Source organism: Pongo abelii, chromosome 8, assembly GCF_028885655.2.
Source record: "Pongo abelii isolate AG06213 chromosome 8, NHGRI_mPonAbe1-v2.0_pri, whole genome shotgun sequence".
Lineage (NCBI taxonomy): Eukaryota > Metazoa > Chordata > Mammalia > Primates > Hominidae > Pongo > Pongo abelii.
Window position 1 is genome coordinate 70,417,276 of NC_071993.2, and position 24,388 is coordinate 70,441,663.

General features: G+C 42.8%; 1 protein-coding gene and 1 non-coding gene across 37 annotated transcripts in view; both read left to right on the plus strand.

The window, feature by feature from the left end:
* Positions 1 to 24,388, plus strand: part of USP54 (ubiquitin specific peptidase 54) — a 127,137-nt gene that overhangs the window by 89,708 nt on the left and 13,041 nt on the right. For 18 of the 36 annotated variants that reach the window (XR_010141419.1, XR_010141421.1, XR_010141420.1 and 15 more), the window contains 10 exons: positions 175 to 345; positions 4,094 to 4,225; positions 4,406 to 4,786; positions 5,018 to 5,249; positions 8,155 to 8,288; positions 11,162 to 11,329; positions 13,089 to 13,163; positions 13,904 to 14,023; positions 14,944 to 15,139; positions 17,183 to 18,555. Coding sequence is in view for 33 of the 36 variants with exons in the window: in XM_063727323.1 (XP_063583393.1) it covers positions 175 to 345; positions 4,094 to 4,225; positions 4,406 to 4,786; positions 5,018 to 5,249; positions 8,155 to 8,288; positions 11,162 to 11,329; positions 13,089 to 13,163; positions 13,904 to 14,023; positions 14,944 to 15,139; positions 17,183 to 18,555 (2,982 nt within the window). In the remaining 3 variants the exon portion in view is untranslated. The remainder of the gene's footprint in view (positions 1 to 174; positions 346 to 4,093; positions 4,226 to 4,405; positions 4,787 to 5,017; positions 5,250 to 8,154; positions 8,289 to 11,161; positions 11,330 to 13,088; positions 13,164 to 13,903; positions 14,024 to 14,943; positions 15,140 to 17,182; positions 18,556 to 24,388) is intronic. The other 18 variants (XM_063727333.1, XM_063727337.1, XM_054523315.2 and 15 more) reach the window with 3 other exon arrangements.
* Positions 5,773 to 5,879, plus strand: LOC112135261 (U6 spliceosomal RNA). Its single transcript, XR_002916567.1, has one exon. It is a non-coding gene; the product is annotated as a U6 spliceosomal RNA (small nuclear RNA).

Sequence of the window (24,388 nt, forward strand, 5' to 3'; positions counted from 1 at the left end):
TGATCTGGAAGTTGGGTGTTGGGAAGAATGGCTTGATGGTATAGCATATCCTTCTCACACTTGTGTCTAGGAAGTTCTTGCCTTATGGAGCTTTGTTCTGTCCATCTCTTTTCCTTCTCTCTGTTACTGTTCTGTTTCCTCACTTTTTGCATATGTGTTTCCTCCTCCTCTCAGGGAGGGAGCCCTCCATCTCAAGTGACACTCGAACAGATTCCTCAACGGAGAGCTATCCCTACAAACATTCCCACCATGAGTCTGTGGTCAGTCACTTCTCTTCTGATTCTCAGGGGACAGTCATCTATAATGTGGAGAATGATTCCATGTCTCAGAGCAGTCGGGACACAGGTAGGGACTTATACAGAGGGTCCTGCTTGCGTGAATCAATTCCTGCGTAGATCTCCTAAGAAAAAGAAACTGCGAGGCCGGGCGCGGTGGCTCACGCCTGTAATCCCAGCACTCTGGGAGGCCAAGGCGGGCAGATCATGAGGTAAGGAGATGGAGACCATCCTGGCTAACACACGGTGAAACTTGGTCTCTACTAAAAATACAAAAAAAAAATTAGTTGGGCTTGGTAGCGGGCACCTGTAGTCCTACCTACTCGGGAGGCTGAGGCAGGAGAATGGCGTGAACCCAGGAGGCGAAGCTTTCAGTGAGCTGAGATTGTGCCACTGCACTCCAGCCTGGGCGACAAAGCGAGACTCTGTCTCAAAAAAAAAAAGGAGAAATAAACTGGGGGAAGTCAGAAATGTTTGTTATGCAAAGGCAGAATGGCACAGAATTTGGGCAATTCAATGGGCTACAAAGAAGCAACACAGTTTTGAATGAACCATGATGCTCCATTGCACATACGCCTGTCAATAGCAGCATGTCAGTAAAGACGATTGTAATGTGATTATTGATGTGATTATTCTGAAGTCTGCTTTTCTCCTCCTATACTCTTGATTCCCGTGGTATCCCATTAAGACGCTGTGATCTTGCCCATCATCATGTTCTCATGCCAGGCTTTATCCTAAGTGAAGAGCTTTGATAGAAGGGGCCTATTTATGGGATTGGTGAGGGACAACTGTATGTCAGCTTGCTAAGCTTCCTGAAGGATAGAGAAGCAAAAGAATGAAAGATATCTATTTGTTATTGTGAGTTCCATGCAGAGAATATTCTTGCATTGTTTTGTTTATCTGTAGGAGAGTATGCCCATGTCAGAGAAAGAAATCAATACAGGGAAGAACAGTGAATGACTGCTGAGATGAAAAGTTTATTCTGGGAGATAGAATGCCTAAGGCATAGAACAGTTTCCATATTCTTAGGGACTGTGAGAATTTGTGAGCTCATTGTTTGAGATTGGTGGTTTATAAGCTGTGGGGGCTTTTTTTTTTTTAATATCAACAATTTCAAAGATATTCAAAACTGTATAGAATAGTGTACTGCCCATTCATGCACCCATCACCTAGTTTCAATAATTATAACTCATGGCCAGTCTAGTTTTACCTGTACCTTTACCCACTCCTGGATTATTTTGAAGCACATCCCAGGCATTATATCACATTTTCCATAAATATATCTTGTGTTTGCTCAAACATAAGAAATCACTTTTTAAACGTAGCATTATAACACTTTTTTTTTTTTTTTTTTTGAGTCAGAGTCTTGCTCTGTTGCCCAGGCTAGATGCAGTGGCACAATCTTGGCTCACTGCAATCTCCACCTCCCAGGTTCACGCCGTTCTCCTGCCTCAGCCTCCCGAGTAGCTGGGACCACAGGCGCCCACCACCACGCCCGGCTAATTTTTTGTATTTTTAGTAGAGACGGGGTTTCACTGTGTTAGCCAGGATGGTCTCGATCTCTTGACCTCGTGATCCACCCGCCTTGGCCTCCCAAAGTGCTGGGATTACAGGCGTGAGCCACCGTGCCTGGCCCAGCATTGTAACACTTAAAAATAGTAATGATAATTCCTTAAAACTGATAGGTAACCAATGAGTGTTCACATATCCACTTATAAGTATCATAATATTTTCATGGTTTATGTGTTTGACTCAGCATCTAAATGAGGTCTATGCATTCTGATGAGTTGATAAGTCCTTTGCATTTCTTTTAATCTACTCTTTTTTCCTCTATTTTTTTCCTTGCAATTTATTGCTAGAACTAGCTATTGTGTCCTGTAGATTTCCCACATTCTGAATTTTGCTGATTTTATTCCTATGGTATATTTTAACACGTTTCTGTGTCCTATATTTCTTGTAAATTGGTAGTTGGACCTAGAGGTTTTGTCAGACTTGTGTTGGCTTTCTTTTGATGACTACTGCATTGATTGTGTCAGGTGTGTTTTTTAGACCCACTTTTTGAAGCTGTGAACCAGAGAGAAGCCAAGCCACAGGATAAACTAAGCATATTTTCCAGTAGAGGCAGATTTGTGTTAATGGTTTGAACATGCCCATTGGTTTAACATTTGTAAGACTTAGTTGCGGCCGGGTGCAGTGGCTCACGCCTGTAACCCAGCACTTTGGGAGGCCGAGGTGGGTGGATCACGAGGTCAGGAGATAGAGACCACCCTGGCTAACACGGTGAAACCCCGTCTCTACTAAAAAAAAATACAAAAAGTTAGCTGGGTGTGGTGGCGGGCGCCTGTAGTCCCAGCTACTCAGGAGGCTGAGGCAGGAGAATGGCGTGAACCCGGAAGGCGGAGCTTGCAGTGAGTCGAGATCGCACCACTGCACTCCAGCCTGGGCAACAGAGCGAGACTCCGTCTCAAAAAAAAAAAAAAAAAAGACTTAGTTGCTCCAAGTTATTTCCTCCTCTCTTAAATCTTTCTTGTGGGCACAGAGGTAGCAAAGGACCAAATAAAAGCAATACAAGATTCCAAGGGGCAACTGATTGAAAATATGTATCCATATCACTATGCTGGTGATACTTGAATATGCATAAGGATTTTCATATGCTATCACGTGAAAACAAATTTTTGTTAGCTCTCCATGCATTTGATCTAGGTTTTTTTTTTCTAAGCATATCTTCAAACTTAATTTACCTGCTTAATTCATCTCTGGCTTCCAGCAATTTAGTTGCTTATATCCTTTAGAATCTGACCTTTGCTGTCATCAAATCATGCTCATATATTTGCATACTATGGGCATGAAGCAGGGCAAGTTACATAAAAGAGCCCAGCTCTCCTGGTTTTCCCAGTGATTAGTATTAAGGAACGGTGAAGTGTAATCTCTGGATGGAGCCAAGTTTCGTGAAGCATGGGTTGGGGATAGGAATGAGAATCAAAGTTGAAATGTCCTTTAAATGATCCACAATTAAGGAAAGCTTAGAACTGGGTCTTAAAGCCATATAAAATCAGAGCTCTTGTGGGCAAAGTCTGGAGTATCCAGGATAATACCAGATGTACTGAAAATCAGACTTTGATATGTGTTGCTAAATAAATAAAAGGAAAACTCTGTCTTCAATTTATGAGAGTGAAAGTATATGGCTATCTGACATTTTTATATAATCTTTAAAACTTTCCCTTTAAAAAGTTACCTAGAAACATGTCATTAGTCTTTCTGGGTCACTGGGGAAGATTAGGAGTGGGATTGAGATTGGTCATTGCTCAGGAGACATTGTAAATTTGAATGCTCCCAGCTTCTCTGCATTTATCTTTTTTTTTTGAGACAGAGTCTTGCTCTGTCGTCCAGGCTGGAGTGCAGTGGCGTGATCTCGGCTCACTGCAACCTCCTGGGTTCAAGTGATTCTAATGCCTCAGCCTCTCAGTAGCTGGGACTACAGGCACATGCCACCATGCCCGACTAATTTTTGTATTTTTAGTAGAGACAGGGTTTTGCCATGTTGGTCAGTCTGGTCTCGAACTCCTGGCCTCAAGTGATCTGCCCGTCTTAGCCTCCCAAAGTGCCGGAATTATAGGTGTGAGTCACTGCACCCGGCCCTTCTCTGCATTTATCTACTGGGAGGTTCCTGCACTGAAATCAGATAGCTTATGCCCTACAGCTTCTGTTCCATGGGTACTCTAAATTTGTGGCACTCCCAAAGGGAGATTAGGTAGGTTCTCAGGAGGATGGAGGTTAGTCTCAGATACCAGCTTACCCCAATTTCCTTGTTTTTTCAGGACACCTGACTGATAGTGAATGTAATCAGAAACACACATCCAAGAAAGGGTCACTGATAGAGCGCAAGAGGAGCTCTGGTCGGGTTAGGAGGAAAGGCGATGAGCCCCAGGCCTCGGGATACCACAGTGAAGGCAAGCCCTTCTGCACTGCTTCTCTTTCTCCTTCATTCACTCTGTCAAACTTCTGTCATGCTCCAGACTGTTGGCTTCTCCTTTCTGTTCAGAGGGCTTTTCTTTGCTTTTTCGACACTGGGATCTAGTATCCGTGATTACTTTAAACATCTATATTTCTTTCATTCTTTGTGTTTTTAGGAGAAACACTGAAAGAGAAGCAGGCTCCTAGAAATGCCTCCAAACCATCCAGCAGCACCAACAGGCTGAGGGATTTTAAAGAGACAGTCAGCAATATGATCCATAACAGACCATCCCTGGCTTCTCAGACCAATGTAGGCTCTCACTGTGGGGGCAGGGGAGGAGACCAGCCTGACAAAAAACCTCCTAGGACCCTGCCTTTACACTCTCGTGACTGGGAAATAGAGAGTACCAGCAGTGAGTCAAAATCCAGTTCTTCCAGCAAGTATCGTCCAACATGGAGACCCAAACGAGAATCTCTGAATATTGACAGTATCTTTAGTAAGGACAAAAGGAAGCACTGTGGCTATACCCAGCTTAGCCCCTTTTCTGAGGATTCAGGTGAGGAGATAATTAGGGAAGAACTGGGCTTTTGAATAAAGTTGATTTATGTCTTTTTAAAACCTGGGTTTTTTGGTACATCTGGCAAGGGGCATTTTTACTCTGATGTTGGGTGTTTTAGGGATATGAGTTCAGTGAATAAGTAGCCAGAGGGAGGAGTTAGTTAGGTCTTGATTTTAGGCAAATGCTAAATCTACCTCATTTTCCATACCTGTCTTTTGATTGGGATAGCTAAAGAATTTATACCAGATGAACCAAGCAAGCCACCTTCTTACGACATTAAATTTGGTGGACCAATCCCTCAGTACAAGCGCTGGGGCCCAGCACGGCCAGGCTCTCACCTTTTAGAGCAGCACCCCCGACTAATCCAGCGAATGGAATCTGGCTATGAAAGCAGTGAGAGGAACAGCAGCAGCCCTGTCAGCCTGGATGCAGCCCTGCCTGAGAGTTCAAATGTCTACAGGTATCGTTTGGCCTTTGAACAGCAACATTGTCTCTTGCAGCAATGTGAGCCACCTACTTGGGGCTTTCAGGCATGGCTTAGACAAGTGGAGGGATGGCCTTTGCTGCTATCTCTATGTGCTCTATCAACTTCCTATAACAACAGCACCCTCTGCTGGAAGAACAAAGGCACTTGAGAAAGGAGAGAGAACTTTGTATTTGAAGTACAGTTATCATGTATAAAATAATTTTTAAAAATTTAAGTTCAGGGGGTATATGTGCAGGTTTGTTATGATAAACTTGTGTCATAGGAGTTCATTGTACAGATTATTTTGTTACCCACATATTAAGCTAGTACTCACTAATTATTTTTCCTGATCCTTTCTTTCCTTCCACCCTCCACCCTCCGATAGGCCCGTGTCTGTTGTTCCCCTCTGTGTGTTCATGTGTTCTCATCATGTAGCTCCCACTTATAAGTGACAATATGCTGTATTTGGTTTTCTGTTCCTGTCTTAGTTTGCTAAGGATAATGAAATAATTGTTTAGTGCTTGCTTTGGTAGCACATATACTAAAATTGGAACGATACAGAGAAGATTAGCGTGGCTCCTGCTCAAAGGTGGCACAAAAATTTGTGAAGATTTCTGTATTTTTCAGATATGTAGGATAAACAAGTCTAGGGATCTAATGTAAAACATGACTACAATTAATAAAATTGTACTGCATATGAGATTCATGATAAATGAGTAGATTTTAACTCCTCTTGCCACAAAAACAAAAAAAAATGGGTAACTATATGAGATGATGGGTATGTTAATTTCCTTCAATTATAGTAACCGTTTTACTGTCTCTATGTATCTCATAACATCATGTTGTATACCTTAAATATACACAGTAAAAAAATGTATTAAAGAACAGATTAGGCCAGGCATGTTGGCTCACGCCTGTAATCCCAGGCTAGTACAAAAATTAGTGAGGCATGGTGGTGGGCACCTGTAATCCCAGTTACTTGGGAGGCTAAGGCAGGAGAATCGCTGGAATCCAGGAGGTGGAGGTGGTAATGAGCCGAGCTCGTGCCATGGCAACTCCAGCCTAGGCGACAGAGCAAGGCTTCATCTCAAAAAAAAAAAAACAACAAAAAAGGACTAGGCCAGCCGCAGTAGCTCACGCCTGTAATCCCAGCACTTTGGGAGGCCGAGTCGGGTGGATCACGACGTCAGAAGTTCGTGACCAGCCTGGCCAACATGGTGAAACCCTGTCTCTACTAAAGATACCAAAAAAAAAGAAAAAATTAGCCAGGCGTGGTGGCGGGCGCCTGTAATCCCAGCTACTTGGGAGGCTGAGGAAGGAGAATTGCAGGAGGTGGACGTTGCAGTGAGCCAAGATCGTGCATTGCACTCCAGTCTGGGCAACAGAGTGAAACTCCATCTCAAAAAAACAAACAAACAAAAAAAGAATGGATTAGTGGGCCAGGTGCCGTGGCTCATGCCTGTAGTCCTAGCACTTTGGGAGGCCGAGGCGGGTGGATCACAAGGTCAGGAGATCGAGAACATCTTGGCCAACATGGTGAAACCCCTTCTCTACTAAAAACACAAAAATTAGCCGGGCGTGGTGGCGCGCACCTCTAGTCCCAGCTACTCTGGAGGCTGAAGCAGGAGAATCACTTGAACCCGGGAGGCGGAGTTTGCAGTGAGCCAAGATCGCGTCACTGCACTCCAGCCTGGGTGACAAGAGCGAAAGTCCGTCTCAAAAAGAATGGATTAGTGAATTAAAACTTATGTAATCCTAAAATCAGAGAAGAAACCCAAATGTTATTTTCGGACAGTGTTTTGTTGTTGTCATTGCTTTTTTTTTTTTTTTTTTGGTATTGATGGGGTTTCATCATTTTGCCCAGGCTTGTCTTGAACTCCTGGGCTGAAGTGATTTACCCACCTCAGTTTCCCAGAGTACTGAGATTATAGGTGTGAGTCACCACACCCAGTGTGGTGGGATAGGTTTTATTTTGATTTGTTTTAGGGTCACTGGGACTCTGTGTTTTATGATGCTAATAATATTCATAATAATGATGACAGTTTATTAGCACTCATTGTACCCTGCCCATAGGGCTCAGTTTGCTTTATAACTTTCAAATCTCCATATATTATTTTTACTGAGTTGCCACAGAGGCAATTTTTCTGTTTTCTTTTTTCTCTCTTTTTTTTTTTTTTTTTTGAGATGTAGTGTCTCGCTCTGTCGCCAGGCTGGAGTGCAATGGCGCGATCTCGGCTCACTGCAACCTCTGCCTCCTGGGTTCAAGCGATTCTCCTGCCTCAGCCTCCCTAGTAGCTGGGACTACAGGCACCCGCCATCACACCCAGCTAATTTTTGTATTTTTAGTAGAGATGGGGTTTCACCATGTTGGCCAGGGTGGTCTTGGTCTCTTGACCTCATGATCCGCCCGCCTCAGCCTCCCAAAGTGCTGGGATTACAGGCATGAGCTACTGCACCTGGCCAAGGCAATTTTTCTAATAGTAGAGCTGCTTTGAAAGGAATGATTATATCTTCTACAAAGGTGATAACCACATGTTCATACTCTCTCAATGTTCTTCCCTGTCCACAGGATCCTGTTCAGTTTTACTTATGAGAAGATGCTACAAAGGTTTAGTAAGAAAGAAGGAAATAGATATGAAACCAATATGTTCATTAATACATTCAACAGATTTTGAATATGTATTATGTACCAGATACTGTGCTAGATGCACAAGATGTGAATGAGGTGAGATGAGATGAGATAGGAGAATGAGTGGATATTTCAATTCTTCAGAAGTAGTTTAGCAGAAGCTCTAATTGTGTAGTTTGATTTTTTTTTTTTTTGAGAGAGATTTAGTCCTAGGAATGTTGCCATAACCTGCTTTCATGCTTTCACTAGACTCTGAGTTCTCTTTTGAAGGGATCCAAGTGCTAAGAGATCAGCTGGGTTGGTTCCTTCCTGGCGTCATATCCCAAAGTCGCACAGCAGTAGCATCCTGGAGGTAGACTCCACGGCATCCATGGGTGGCTGGACAAAGAGTCAGCCTTTCTCAGGTAAGCAGAATGACACTGAATTTGAGGACTGGATTTGACCAGCAGTTTTGTCTGGGGACCAGACTTACCTGAGCACATTTGAAATTAGAGGACAGTTACAGGCCGGGCGCTGTGGCTCACACCTGTAATCCCAGCACTTTGGGAGGCCGAGGCAGGCAGATTGCCTGAGCTCAGGAGTTCGTGACCAGCCTGGGCAACACGGTGAAACCCTGTCTCTACTAAAATACAAAAAATTAACCGGCGTAGCGGCGTGCACCTGTAGTCCCAGCTGCTCGGGAGGCTGAGGCAGGGGAATTGCTTGAACCTGGGAGGCGGAGGTTGCAGTGAGCCGAGATCGTGCCACTGCACTCCAGCCTGGGCGACAGAGTGAGACTCCATTTCAAAAAAAAAGAGGACAGTTACAGTTTGAGTATTCCATCAGAATGTAAATGTAGAGTCATTTCAGTTGCTCCATCTTTGGATTTATCTATTTTTTGTTCTCCCTCACAGCCTGCCTGAATATTTCTTTCTACTTGGAGGGAGCCCTTGTGGGAACAAGAAGGGACAGAAATATGGTGAACAGTGTTAATAACACCCCCATTTTTCAGAAGAATAAATCCTAGGGCTTTCCTTGGATTAGGGACAGCCTCTTGGGAAATGGATTTCTTATTGTTTAGTATTACGAATTGACATACCGAAGGGGTACATGTGGCTATTTGCAAAACTTGGAAATAAGCAATTCAAATTTATCCTTACCCCTGGCTAAATATCTTAGTCTTACTACCAATTCTCTTGATAGTTACTGACAATTCTTAGAGGTAGCAGGAAGAAAGGCCTGCAGCAGCAGTAGTAAAAAGACATGAACCCTTTTAGGTATGTATACTAAAGGTTGTGGACATGTGGCAGAGCAGAACAATGCCTACAGAGGCAGATATCTCTGGAATCCTGGGCTCTAGTAAGTTACAGTTAGAGACACGTGGAAGACATTTGGGCTTCCCATTGTAATTATACATTTGGTTTATTCCCCACATTTTAATTTATTTCATGTTGAATAACATTGTTTTGAGAAACTTGTGAATCGTGCGTGAGACTATTCTCCCTTCTCTTCAGATAGTCAGCATTTTTTTAATTACACTAACGACTGAGTCTCATGATCTCCTGAATAGTCCTCAATTCTGGACTAGTTGGATAGAATTCACCAACAGCGTTCTTCAACTGGTAAAAGATAATTAGCAAGGAGTTATGGCAAGATTCTTCACACACCGTATCACCCCACCATCCTGTTTGTATAATAAGCCCTATTTATGCCTCACAATTTGATCTAACCATTTTATTAAGACACAGAACAAACATTCTTATATGGTAACTTTGCATACTCCTTTAAAAAACTGCAGGGGTAAATCAAGTCCAGTAATTCAATAATCTGCCCTTTGCCTCCTGAAATTGAAGGAACCAGTGTTACCATTGCGGTATATATCTTTCTGTCTTTTTCTATGCTTACACAAGTACATAGATAAGTTTATGTACATATATATATAGGTAAGCACCGTTTTTAAAAAGATGAAGTCATACTATGCATGTTATCCTCTCAATTTTTCACTTAATTTATTATGGACATCCTTCTAGATCTATTTAGATCTGTCTAGAAAGGTTTATAAAATTGGACTTATACTGCTGTGGACATTTTACAAATTCAAAGAGGTGGTGGAAATTAAGGGTGAGAAAATGACATTCTTGAAGTTCCCCAGTCAGTCAGTGACAACACCTGGTAGAAAGTGTTCTCTAATGATTAGAGCATGATTATGAATTTAACCTACTTGATTTTAATTTAGCTCCATTATTTCCCATTTGGTTTACCTTGGGCAAATTATTTCTCCTCTTTGTGACTCAGTTTCCTCATTCCTAAAATGGGGGTAATAGTATCTACCTCATAAGTTGTTTTATGATTAAATGAAATAATACATGTAAACATGCTTAAAACTGTTTCTGGCACATAGTAAGCGCTGAACAAATGTTCAGTGTAATACCATTGTTGTGAAGCACTCAATAAGTGTTGTTGTTGTTGTTATTGTTATTATTATTATTATTTTGAGACGAAGTCTTGCTCTTATCCCCCAGGCTGGAGTGCAATGGCGCGATCTTGGCTCACTGCAACCTCCACCTCCCGGGTTCAAGTGATTCTCCTGACTCAGCCTCCCGAGTAGCTGGGATAACAGGCGCCTGCCACCAAACCCGGCTAATTTTTGTATTTTTAGTAGAGACGGGGTTTCATCATGTTGGCCAGACTGGTCTCAAACTCCTGACCTCAGGTGATCCTCCCGCCTTGGCCTCCCAGAGTGCCAGGATTACAGGCGTGAGTCACCATGCCTGGCCTGTTATTATTATTATTATTCCTTGCCCAAGTGCCATCCTGAATCTAATTATGGAAAGCGTTATCCAAAATATAAGCTCCAAATTGGGCCAGGCGCAGTGGCTCACACCTGTATGTAATCCCAGCACTTTGGGAGGCCGAGGCAGGTGGATCACGAGGTCAGGAGATCGAGACCAGCCTGACCAATGTGGTGAAACCTCATCTCTACTAAAAACACAAAAATTAGCCGGGCTTGATGGCACGTGCCTGTAGTCCCAGCTACTCAGGAAGCTGAGGCAGAAGAATCGCTTGAACCCGGGAGGTGGAGGTTGCAGTGAGCCGAGATTGCGCCATTGCACTCCAGCCTGGGAACACAGTGAGACTCCGTCTCAAAAAAATAATAATAATAAATAATAAATAAATAAATAAACTCCAAGTTGAAAGCAAGAATTCCAAAAGGAAAGTATTGCAGTGGTCATAAATTCATCAAGTACTTAGTCTTGGTAATGGAAACATGGTGACTTCTCCCTTGCTTATATTACAGGTGAGGAGATATCTTCTAAAAGTGAACTGGATGAATTGCAGGAAGAGGTGGCCAGGAGGGCGCAGGAACAGGAACTTCGAAGAAAACGGGAGAAGGAGTTAGAGGCAGCAAAAGGGTTTAACCCTCATCCTAGCCGCTTCATGGACTTGGATGAACTGCAGAATCAGGGTAATTGTTGTGAGCATTAGGTTGTGGGTGATTGGGACAGACAGAAAGGGTAGAAAAAAACATGTAAGCTTGTAAGTTCCCTGTCTTCTCTTTAGCAAAATAATTTTTAAAATCTTAATTCACCATTCCAGCGAGAACAAGTTAGAGTAGGATGTGACAAGACTATTGACTGGAGATAGGCACTGATTTGGGGCACATCTATTAAAAGCGTATAGATTAGAGATAGTATATCCTTCATGAATAATGTTTCCCATGAACATCTGTTGAAGGTGTAAATAAAACTAGCCTTGAGTCAGAAATAGCTGAAAATGGCAGTGAGCCACACTGACAGTGAGGGGAATTCTACTTGCTGGGAAGAAACATACCCATGAAATATTCCACCTGGAGCATCAGGGAAGTGGATCTGCCAAACAGGAGCAAGAACAAAGCCAGTTTACTTTTGATACCATGACAATTGATTCTGTAACCTCAAACAATTTGCATGGACTTTACTTCCACAACTGCCCCATGTTAGACTTTTTTTCTTCCTAGAATTTTTTTAGGATGTCACTTTGTACCAAAAGAGACTAGCCTTCAAAATAGTTGAGCCAAGCTGAAGTATCTACCTTAAATAGGCCATGAAACCTATATCTTAGTTTTTTTTCCTATAAAATGACTTTATTGTTTTCATAATTTGGAAACCCCACTTACAACAAATTGTGCTAAAGCAGTATGAAGGTCCAAGTTTGTAAGTGCAAGCTTTTAACTTTGCTGGCTGTTTTCTGTTGACCACTTTTCTCTTTTTATATACACTTAGAGAATCTTCTTGGGCCAAGTAATCCTGTTTAGGGGCAGCTTTTTTCCTTTAATACTACCCTCTTTTGATTCAAGGTAATTGTTGCCTTATATTTCCCAAGACACTGTATTAGTTTCCAAATTAATTTTAAATTCCTAATACTTAGCTGTCTCTATATTTGGATAGTCTTTTTTCCCTTTTTGACCTCAAGCTGTATCACATTGGTGTGCCAGGTTTATTTTGCTTCTGAAAAAAGGGGTTTTGTCATTTCTCTCCTTTCCTTTTTTTCTCTCTTTGCCAGTTGGGCAATAGATTAAAGTTAGGAGGAGATCCCACTGGCTATATTTCATGTCAGTTCTCTATACACTGTGGTTCAGCATTTCCTGCATGAGCAAGGAATGGAATGCTAAGATTCTGAAGGATAAGAATTAAAATTTAGTACAGTGATTGATCAACTATAGCTTGTCTAGATCTCCATAGAGTAGAGAACTTAAAAAAAATGGCTCTAGGCACTACCTCTGGTTATAAAGGTTGTATACATTTAGTTGATTACAAATATTATGAGAGGACTTCAGGTCTGGGGAGTAAGGGAAACCACACCTCTAGAGATAGAGTGGATCCTGAGTGCCAAGTTCTTCAGAACCAACCTGCTGTTTCCATTGTCTTCCCATTGCTCTCAAAAAGTCATGATGAATTAGGAAGTGAATGTTAGGGATGTGGAAGAGCCTTTCTTACCACATCCTGCTGGAGGTAAGTGGAGGATGAGGGACATTATGGGAGAAGTGACTCAGACATTTTTTTTTTTCCCTGCAACCTTGTGAAGGCTCACTGGCAATCCCATTTGTAGGTGAACTTATATTACAGCTTGCTGCCAATGTATGAATATGAGTAAGTAGAGGGCAAGGGATACATAAACATGATTGTTCTTTTACAAAAATTTCTCTGCCTGTACTTCCTAGCCTTTTCATCTGGTATTGTTTTTAGACTCTTCTGCACCTGCTTTGGCACACATTCACTTTGAGAGGAGGATGGAATATTCCCTGCTCGCTGTATGGGAAGGTGACTTCTTTGGGGGTAGTTTTGGTGAGGAATAGCATGATGAAAGTAAATACTTAGCAATATTTATGACAAGTATGTATATGCAAACCAGGAATGAAGACAGTTCAACTGCCCTGGCAGATACATTGGATTAGGAAGTGTAGACCAACTGTGACCAAGAAGTGTACTGATTTTCCAGTTTAGGGTGGTGCATAGAGGACTGTGGATTGGTGAAGTAAATAAGTGGCATGGATGGCTGTCCACAGAATAATGAAGCTACCTTTGCCATAACATAGCAGTGAAGGTCTCAGTCGACATCTAGGGTGTTCTGACACTAGTTGGCAAGAATTGCACTGGGAAAGAGCAGTTCAATTCCAGGCATAAGAACCTACCCTTCTGCTATATAGAATACTTCGTTCTTTCCTTGAGGGACTTCCTCCGCTCGCACTGTCATATAAGTACCGCGCGCTAACTGATTGCGCCACTGGAGCTCCTTCCTTGAGGGACTTCCTAAGGGTCTTGGTGTTAGAATATGTGGCCATTAATGGCATGCCTCTCTTTCATGGCCTTGGTAACATCTTGGTGAAGGCAAAATGGATGTCCTGCTTGTTTTCAGATAATTCTTAATAGGAATAGACAGTTGGAATAAGGGTAGACCAGTGGCTCAGCAGCAAGGATCTCTGTGTACTGAAGGGAAACAACAGTACACAGGAAAAGTTGTAATGAATTGTAATGAAAATGAAAAGTGCTGGCCCTTTCAGGGAGGAGTGACGGCTTTGAGAGGTCCCTGCAAGAGGCAGAGTCAGTGTTTGAAGAGTCACTGCATCTGGAACAGAAAGGAGACTGTGCTGCAGCTTTGGCTCTCTGTAATGAAGCTATCTGTAAGTAACTCTAACTGCTATGGCTGTGGCACTTTTGACTAACTTCACAATAGGTATTATTAGTGTTGTCACTCAGACAGGATAAAAACAGTTTTTGTGTCTCCTCACTCTTGCTCTCCCAAACTGAGTCACGTTAGCTGTTTTTGCCCTTTGATTTCTAAGTGTACCTGACACTGGCACTGTGGCCTATGGATATTTACCAGAATAACCTCAGCAAGGAATCCATAGATGATTTATCCAGTCATGTCTACCTTCTTATTTCAGGATAAAGTTAGACCTCAGATGTGAAATTAGTCTGCTCTTTTGCTAGTCACTAGCTAGTGAGTTGGAGCTTATAGAAGGAAAACTGAATAAATTGGCTATGACTTCCCAGGCCTGTGACTTTTTAATTCAATATTTGATTCTTTCTGATTCTCCCCTACTTTCATAGTATGCAGCACCATAAACTTACAGCAAGAGACTAAGGCTTAGAATTGATATCAGCTTCTTGTATGTGACCCACAAGAAGCTGTGGTCTATAAAGACAGTTGCAGGTTTGGATCTTATTTCTGCTGTTGGCCATTGGGAAGAGAGGGGTGAGAGTAGAGTGTGGAGACCAGAGTCAGACAGGTCAGATGCAAAGGACAAGAGTGGCAGTCTCTAAGATGGAGGCACTGGTTTATCTTCTTGATTTATTTTAGTTTTGTTTTGTTTTTTTAATTTGGATTAACCTGTTTGGCCTCCATGGCTTCCATCAATGTTCCTTATAGCCAGAGGCAGCTGTGTGCCCTGGACAGCATATGCATGGTCCATGCCTTGCATTCCTGCTACATATTTTGAGTTTTACTGCATATCTTTGCTCATTTTTTTTCAATTTTATTCTTTTTATTTTTGTTTGTGTTTTGTGTTCTGTTTCTGCTATATTTTCTTTTGCATTTTAGCTAAACTAAGACTTGCCCTGCATGGTGCCAGCTGTAGCACGCACAGCAGAGCCCTAGTCGATAAGAAGTTGCAAATCAGTATTCGAAAAGCACGGAGCCTGCAGGATCGCATGCAGCAGCAGCAATCACCACAGCAGCCGTCGCAGCCCTCAGCCTGCCTCCCAACACAGGCGGGGACTCTCTCTCAGCCAACAAGGTAGTGCTTGGGAACCATGTTAGTTTATGAATGCCAGGGGAAGAAATGACCATGAGTAGTCTATAGCAAGAGCTCTCATTGTCTTGGTGACTGAAGGGGAGAGAGGAGTCCTCTGAAAAGATTTTCTTCTTTCAGGTCAGACATACAGTGAAAAGCTCATTGTACTGCTGGTCCTTATCTTAATAATTCCTAGGATGCAAAAAGTACAGCATAATAAGACCATTTGTCCACATTTCCCATGGGTAACTTTAGCCCTGGACTTGTGTAATAACGCGGTTATGATATTTGCATATATTATGTTCTTAGACATGGCAATCCAGGCTACATTTCATGTTGTAGTAGCTACCATGTGACTTATTTTGGGATTTCAGTGCTTCCTATCCTTATGGAAGCAGAGAAAGCAGTCTTTCTTGCTCTGATTGCACCATAGAGAAGAGACACAAAGATTCCCTTTGCTTTGCTTCTTTATGGTCAGGAATAGGAAAGAAGTTCCAGTAGTCATTGTTGTAGTTCTCACATCTTAGCCCTGGAATTTGGCTTTTACTTAGAATAGATGAATTTAAATAAACATTAATTTGGACCGTTAATAATTCTGAGTAGTTTTCAAAATATAAATCAATAAAAGCAGTTAACTTTTTTTTTTTTTTTTTTTTGGAGACAGGATCTTGCTTTTTCACCCAGGCTGGAGTGCAGTGGCATGATCACAGCTTACTGCAGCCTCAGCCTCCTGGGTTCAGTGTTCAAAAGGCAAATGTTCAAAAATAGTTAACTGCTAGGCATGGTAGCTCACGCCTGTAATCCTAGAATTTTGGGAGGCTGAGGAGGGCAGATTATTTGAGTCAAAGAGTTTGAGACCAGCCTGGGCAACATGGTAAAACCCTGTCTCTACAAAAAACACAAAAAATTTAGCTGGGCATGGTGGTGCATACCTGTGGTCCCAGCTACTTGGGAGGCTGGGGTGGAAGAATCGGTTAGCCTGGCAGGTCAAGGCTGCAGTGAGCCGTGATGGCGCTGCCACACTCCAGCCTGGGTGACAGAGCAAGACCTTGTCTCAAAGAAAAAAAAAAAAAAAATTGCAGGTCTATCTGATGCTAAAGCACATGTCCTTAACCATTATGTAATATTGCCTTTTATGATTGGGCTTCCCATATTAGTATATCATATTCTCCATTATGTTATAAGGGTGACTGGTGACTATACCCTCAAAAGTTTATTGTATATTTTCATTCAAATTTAGGGGCTTGTTTTGAATATAAGCAATTTAGATAGGTAAACCCTTTCCAGAAAATGTATACATCCTGATGTATGTGAGTGATCGAGGCTTTATTTAAGTCCTTGTAACATTAAGTTTTTAAAGTCAGAAATACAAAACAATTAGTGAGAAACCAACTAAATACAGTTAATCCCTACTCCTACTCCTAAATCTCAAGAGAGTCGTATTGCTTTGGGGAAACATCTCAGTGAATAATAGAACAAAATCCAGATTGTAAAAACATATTTGAAATGGTTGATTTCTGTGTATTCCCATGAGCCCAAATCACCCTGTATTTTGTAAATGTGGCCTCATGGTTTCTTTGGCCGGGCTGCCTCTCAGGACCCCAGGTAGGACTTGCCTCCCTGTATAGCATCCTGGATTTTTGCTGTTTGGTATGAGTGATTTTCAGGCTTTGCTTACCTTCCATGTCATCTGCATGTGAAACTAGCTGATTTTGTTTCCTAATTTGCAAGTAGAATGTGATTGGAATGTGACTTCACAGGTAATAAAGAATATTGGCAAGGGCTCCACTTAATGTTACTGTGCAACTTTGGTGAGGGCATTTAATAAAGAGGATTAATGTTACCTATTTACCTGGGTGTGAGCTGACCATGTGCCTTTTCTTTTGTGATCCTCTGAACTACTGACTCTACTTGTGCTTGTCTTTCTGTTTATTTTTACCATTCCCTGTGTGAATAGCTAGAAATGGGAATGGAATGTTCAGTTCTTTCTGTAAGCGTTCCTGTCAGTGAAGGCAGCTTATGACGAGCTCTCTCCATTTGTTTCAGTGAACAGCCTATCCCGCTCCAAGTATTGTTAAGCCAAGAGGCCCAACTGGAATCCCGCATGGATACAGAGTTTGGGGCCAGTTCTTTCTTCCATTCACCTGCTTCCTGCCATGAGTCACACTCATCACTATCTCCAGAGTCATCTGCCCCACAGCACAGCTCCCCCAGTAGATCTGCCTTGAAGCTTCTGACTTCGGTTGAAGTAGACAACATTGAACCCTCTGCATTCCACAGGCAAGGTTTACCTAAAACACCAGGGTGGACTGAGAAGAATTCTCATCATAGTTGGGAGCCATTGGATGCCCCAGAGAGTAAGCTGCAAGGCTCTAGGTGTGACAACAGCAGTTGCAGCAAGCTCCCTCCACAAGAAGGAAGAGGCATTGCTCAAGAACAGCTGTTCCAAGAAAAGAGGGATCCTGCTAACCCCTCCACGGTGATGCCTGGAATAGCCACCTCTGAGAGGGGAGATGAACACAGCCTAGGTTGTAGTCCTTCAAATTCATCAGCTCAGCCCAGCCTTCCCCTGTATAGAAGCTGCCACCCCGTAATGCCTGTTGCTTCTTCATTTGTGCTTCACTGTCCTGATCCTGTGCAGAAAACTAACCAATGCCTCCAAGGCCAAAGCCTCAAAACTTCATTGACTTTAAAAGTGGACAGAGGCAGTGAGGAGACCTATAGGCCAGAGTTTCCCAGCACGAAGGGGCTTGTCCGTTCTCTGGCTGAGCAGTTCCAGAGGATGCAGGGTGTCTCCATGAGGGATAGTACAGGTTTCAAGGATAGAAGTTTGTCAGGTAGTCTAAGGAAGAACTCTTCCTCTTCTGATTCTAAGCCTCCTTTCTCACAGGGTCAGGAGAAAGGCCACTGGCCATGGGCAAACCAACAATCCTCTCTGGAGGGTGGGGATAGACCACTTTCCTGGGAAGAGTCCACTGAACATTCTTCTCTTGCCTTAAACTCTGGGCTGCCTAATGGTGAAAATTCTAGGGGAGGACAGCCCAGATTGGCAGAGCCAGACATATACCAAGAGAAGCTGTCCCAAGTGAGAGATGTTAGGTCTAAGGATCTGGGCAGCGGTACTGACTTGGGGACTTCCTTGCCTTTGGATTCCTGGGTGAATATCACAAGGTTCTGTGATTCTCAGCTTAAACATGGGGCCCCTAGGCCAGGAATGAAGTCCTCCCCTCATGATTCCCATACGTGTGTAACCTATCCAGAGAGAAATCACATCCTTTTGCATCCACATTGGAACCAAGACACAGAGCAGGAGACCTCAGAATTGGAGTCTCTGTATCAGGCCAGTCTTCAGGCTTCTCAAGCTGGCTGTTCTGGATGGGGGCAGCAGGATACGGCCTGGCACCCACTTAGCCAAACAGGTAACAATGCAACCAGGGGTTGGGGGGAGGGGGGAGGATCATATAAAAGCTGAAAGCAGGGAAAGATCAGAAGAAGGGAGTGTTCTATACAGATAGTACCCCAGCTTAGTAGGAGGTAGTAGAACTTTTGACTTTACTCAGAAAGCCTTCAGGACAAGACCTAGACATTTTTCTGGCTAGAGTGGAGGAAGGGGCAGAATTACCACTCACAGGCAACTTCCCTCCTTCTAAAGTAAGAGATTACTAAGTATTTGCCCATGGCTTCTCCAGTATGCTGTGCTAAAGAATGGTTCAGGGCCGGGCACGGTGGCTCACTCCTGTAATCCCAGCACTTTGGGAGGTCGAGGTGGGCAGATCACAAGGTCAGGAGATCGAGACCATCCTGGCCAACATAGTGAAACCCCTTCTCTACTAAAAATACAGAAAATTAGCCGGGCGTGGTGGTACGTGCCTGTAGTCCCAGCTACTCGGGAAGCTGAGGCAGGGAAATCACTTGAATTTGGGAGGCGGAGGTTACAGTGAGCCGAGATCGCACCACTGCACTCCAACCTGAGCAAAAGAATGAGACTCCGTTCCAAAAAAAAAAAAAAAAAAGAAGGGTTCATAGGTCTTTGAGAGTGATTCAGCATGACAGCATGAAATGAAGGGAGGCTGAGAGGAAAATATATTCTTCTATGGCTTAGAATCCCAAGATTCAGCCTCCAGGTCTGCTTTGCAGTAGGATGTCCATATGCTCAGTGTGGACATTTCCAGATCATACTGAACCAGCAATATCAAGACCTTCCTGATCCCTTTAGGAAAAGTCAAGTTTGGTGTTAATGGAATTTTTAATGTACTATATGCCTACAGGGTAGCCACTGACTGAGATAATACAGAGTGAAGAGCTGCACCTGAAGTGCACATTATAGTCAGTTCTGGAAATTGAAGACATGAAGAATGTTTGTAACTTACATTGATGCACTTAACTCCAAAGCCTGAACTATTTTCCTGGTTCCAACATTAACTCTCAGTATAAATTTGGACAAGTCACTTAATATCCCAGGGCCAAGGTTTTACCTGTAAAATGAGAGAATTGGCTTTTTTTAAAAAAAGATATGTTCTAACTCTAAAATGGCAGGTATGATTCTGTGAAATTGAACTTGGAGAACTTTTCCTTAGCTTGGCTGTGACGGTTTCTGCAATGGTGCAGGTTCCTTGCATGCTGACAACCAACATATAATTACAGTTAAGTAAGTGTTTATTGAGTACTTAATGTGTTCTCCAGAGCCTTTGAGGGGAATACCACATAAATATAAGATTTGATTTTTTATTCTTTTTTTTTTTTTTTTTTCTGAGAAGAGTTTCACTCCTGTTGCCCAGGCTGGAGTGCAATGGCGTGATGTCAGCTCACTGCAACCTCTGCCTCCCGGGTTCAAGTGATTCTCCGCCTCAGCCTCCCAAGTAGCTGGGATTACAGGCGTCCACCACCACACCTGGCTAACTCTTGTATTTTTAGTAGAGATGGGATTTCACCACGTTGGCCAGGCTGGTCTTGAACTCCTGACCTCAGGTGATCCACCCTCCTCAGCCTCCCAAAGTGCTGGGATTAAAGGTGTGAGCCACAGTGCCTGTCCTAAGACTTGATATTAAGATACATTCCTGAGGATCCGTATCCTAATGTAGATTTTACAATAACATTTACTAAGGTGGTCTTTGATAGGACTGGTTGATATGGGAAGAATCTAAAGAATAAGGGAAAGCTGGAGTCTGCCTCAGTGAGCTTTCTATCTAAGGAAACAAGAGTACACAAATAATTTTTTTTTTTTTTTGAGACAGAGTCTCGCTCTGTTGCCCAGGCTGGAGTGCAGTGACGTGATCTTAGCTCACTGTAACCTCCGCCTCCTGGGTTCAGGCCACTTCTCCTGTCTCAGCCTCCCGAGTAGCTGGAATTACAGGTGTGTGCCACCACGCCCAGCTAATTTTTATATTTTTAGTAGAGATGGGGTTCACCGTGTTGGCCAGGCTCATCTCGAAGCCCTGACCTCAAGTGATCCACCCGCCTTGGCCTCCCAAAGTGCAGGGATTATAGACATGAGCCACCGTGCCAGGCCACAAATAATTATTTTAAGAATAATAAGGCTGGGCGTGGTGGCTCATGCCTGTAATCCCAGCACTTTGGGAGGCGGAGGTGGGCGGATCATGAGGTCAGGAGATTGAGACCATCCTGGCTAACATGATGAAACCCTGTCTCTACTAAAAATACACACACGAAAATTAGCTGGGTGCGGTGGCTCACACCTGTGATCCCAGCACTTTGGGAGGCTGAGGCGGGTGGATCACCCAAGGTCAGGAGTTCAAGACCAGCCTGGTCAACATGGTGAGACCCTGTCTCTACTAAAAATACAAAAAATTAGCTGGGCATGGTGGCAGGCACCTGTAATCCCACCTATTTGAGGGGCTGATGGCAGGAGAATTGCTCAAACCCAGGAGGTGGAGGTTGCAGTGAACTGAGATTGTGCCACTGCATTCTAACCTGGGCAACAGACCAAGACTCTATCTCAAAATCAAAAACAAAAAAAAAATTGTATTACCCAAAATAGCAACATTTTTCATTGCAGGTAGTTTGAAAATACATAAAGTATCAAAAATCACTGATAATCTCACTCTTAATGTTTTCATAAGCTTACCTTTGGTTTTCATTTTTATACACATGTACTATATAGTTTTGTTTTTGCAAAAAGCAGTATCTTTACACTATATGTATACAGTTTAGTATCATGACTTTCTCATGTTATATCTGTGAGCATTTGCTGTAAAAACTACCTTTAATGGTTATAAAGTGTTTCATATGAATGTACTGTAATTTATTTCTTCAAACATCCTACTATTGTTGAATATTTAGGTTACTTACAATTTTTTTTTTTTTTTTGAGGCAATCTCGCTCTGTCACCCAGGCTGGAGTACAGTTGCACAACCTTGGCTCACTGCAACCTCCGCCTCCTGGGTTCAAGCAATTCTCCTGCCTCAGCCTCCCGAGTAGCTGGAACCATAGGCGTGTGCCACCAAGCCTGGCTAATTTTTTGTATTTTTAGTAGAGACGGGGTTTCACCATGTTGGCCAGGCTGGTCTCGAACTCCTGGCCTCAAGTAATCCGCCTGCTTCAGCCTCCCAAAGTGCTAGGACTATAAGGTGAGAAGTGACTATAAGGTGAGCCACCGCTCCTGGCTTACTTGTAATTTTTAATAACATAGTACTGTGTTGAATATCTTTGCACTTAAGTGGCCACATTTCTCATGAGCTCCTTAGAATAAACTTTTGGAAGACTAATAACTAGTTGAATGTTATAAACTTTTTTTTTTTCATTTTTGAGACAGGGTCTCATGTTGTTGTCTTGGCTGGAGTGCAGTGGCATGATCACGGCTCACTGTAGCCTTGACCGTCTTGGCTCAAGAGATCCTCCCACCTCAGCCCCTTGAGTAGTTGGGACTACAGGCATGCACTACCATACCTGACTAATTTGAATGTTATAAACTTAAAAAAAAATTGATACATACTGGCCAGTTAGCTTTGAAGAAGACTATACTTCTGAAAACAGTATGAAAGAGTACTTACTGACCATTAATTTTTTTATCTAGTAGTATAAAGAAACAAATTTTTAAAAATCTATCTAGTAGTCAATCTATTCTCAATATATTTATCAAATCAAGCGGAGCATGATGACTCATGCCTGTAACCCCAGCTACTTGGGAGACTGAGGCAGGAAAATCACTTGAGGCCAGGAGCTTCAGGCTGTAGTGTGCTATGAGCACATGCCTGTGAACAGCCACTCTCCTCCAGCCTGGGCAACACAGTGAGACCCTATCTCTTAAAAAAAAAAAAAGTAAAATCAAACTAGTCTTTATTTTTGTTAGAGTCCCTGGTTTAAAAACTGAGTCCTTAAGAAGTGACATGACAGGCTGGGCGCAGTGGCTCACTCCTGTAATACCAGCACTTTGAGAAGCCAAGGTGTGAGGATCACTTGAGCCCAGGAGTTCAAGACCAGCTGGGCAACACAGTAAGATCCCCATCTCTACAAAGGCTGAGAAAATTAGCTGGGTGTGGTAGTGCAGGTCTGTAGTCCAGCTACTTGGGAGGCTGAAGCAGGAGGATCAACTGAGACTGGGAGGTTGAGGCTGCAGTGAGCTGTGGTCATGCTACTGCGCTCCAGCCTGAGCAACAGAAAAAGACCCTGTCTCAAAAAAAAGAGGAGTGATATGACATAGAATAAAGAAGTGATCAGATAGAATTAATCGGGAAGTAGATGATGAAGGAAAATGCCAATTAGGATTCACATATGAAAAAATATAATTTGGCCAGGCATGGTGGCTCATGCCTGTAATCCCAGCACTTTGGGAGACTGAGTCAGGCGGGTCACCTGAGGTCAGGAGTTCAAGACCAGCCTGACCAACATGGTGAAACCCCATCTCTACTAAAAATACAAAAAAAATTAGCCGGGTGTTGTGGCACGTGCCTGTAATCCCAGCTACTCGGGAGGCTGAGGCAGGAGAATCGCTTGAACCCAGGAGATGGAGGTTGCAGTGAGCCAAGATCACGCCACTGCACTCCAGCCTGGGCGACGAGTGAAACTCTGTCTCAAAAACAAAAGAAAAAAAAAAGAAAAATATAATTTGCGAGGAGTTCTTTATCTTATTATAAAACATTTATTAAGCACCAAATTACATTACTTTTTAAAATTTATTTATTTTTTGAGACAGAGTCTCGCTCTGTTGCCCAGGCTGGAGCGCAGTGGCACAACCTCAGCTCACTGCAACCTCATCTTCCAGGTTCAAGCGATTCTCGTGCTTCAGTCTCCCAAGGAGCTGGGATTACAGGCATGTGCTACCACACCTGACTAATTTTTGTATATTTTATAGAGACGGGGTTTCACCATGTTGCCCAGGCTGGTCTCAAACTCTGAGCTCAAGCAATCCACCTGCCTCAGCCTCCCAAAGTGCTGGGATTACAGGCATGAGCCACCACGCCCGGCCACCAAATTACTTTTTCAAAAAATGCTAAAATAAAAAAAAAATGCTTTATTGATAAGTAATTTACATGCCATACATTTCACCTATTTAAAGTGTACAATACAATGGGTTTTAGTATATCAGAGTTCTCCATCCATCACCACAATCAGTTTTAAAGTGTTTTCATTTGAGGTGGGAGAATCACTTGAACCCAGGAGGCAGAGGTTGCAGTGAGCTGAGATTGTGCCACTGCACTTCAGCCTGGGCAACAGAGTGAGACCCTGTCTCAAAAAAAAAAAAAAAAAAAAAAAGTCTTTTCATCAGAAACTTTGTACCCATTGGCAAATCACTCTTTATCTCCTTCTTTTCTTCCCCCAACCCCAGGCAACCACTAATCTATTTTCTTTCTCTAGAGATTTGCCTGTTCTGGACATTTCATATAAATGGAATCATACAGTATGTGGTCTTTTGTAACCAGATTAATTTTGACATAATCGTAGTTCCTAAAGTGTTATATAAACACTGCTCTTGACCTATATTCTGAATTTCATCGTACTTTGAACTTGGGCAGACATCATCTTATAGATATCTAAAAAATAAAAAATTAACTTTTGTTATGGGAAATTTCAAATATATTCAAAAGTAAAGAATAAGAGTAGGCCAGGCACAGGGACTCACACCTGTAATCCCAGCACTTTGGGAGGCCAAAGAGGATGGATCACCTGAGGTCAGGAGTTTGAGACCAGCCTGGCCAACATGGTGAAACCCAGTCTCTACTGAAAATACAAAAAACTAGCTGGGCATGGTGGTGGTGGACGCCTGTAAACATAGCTACTCAGGAGGCTGAGGCA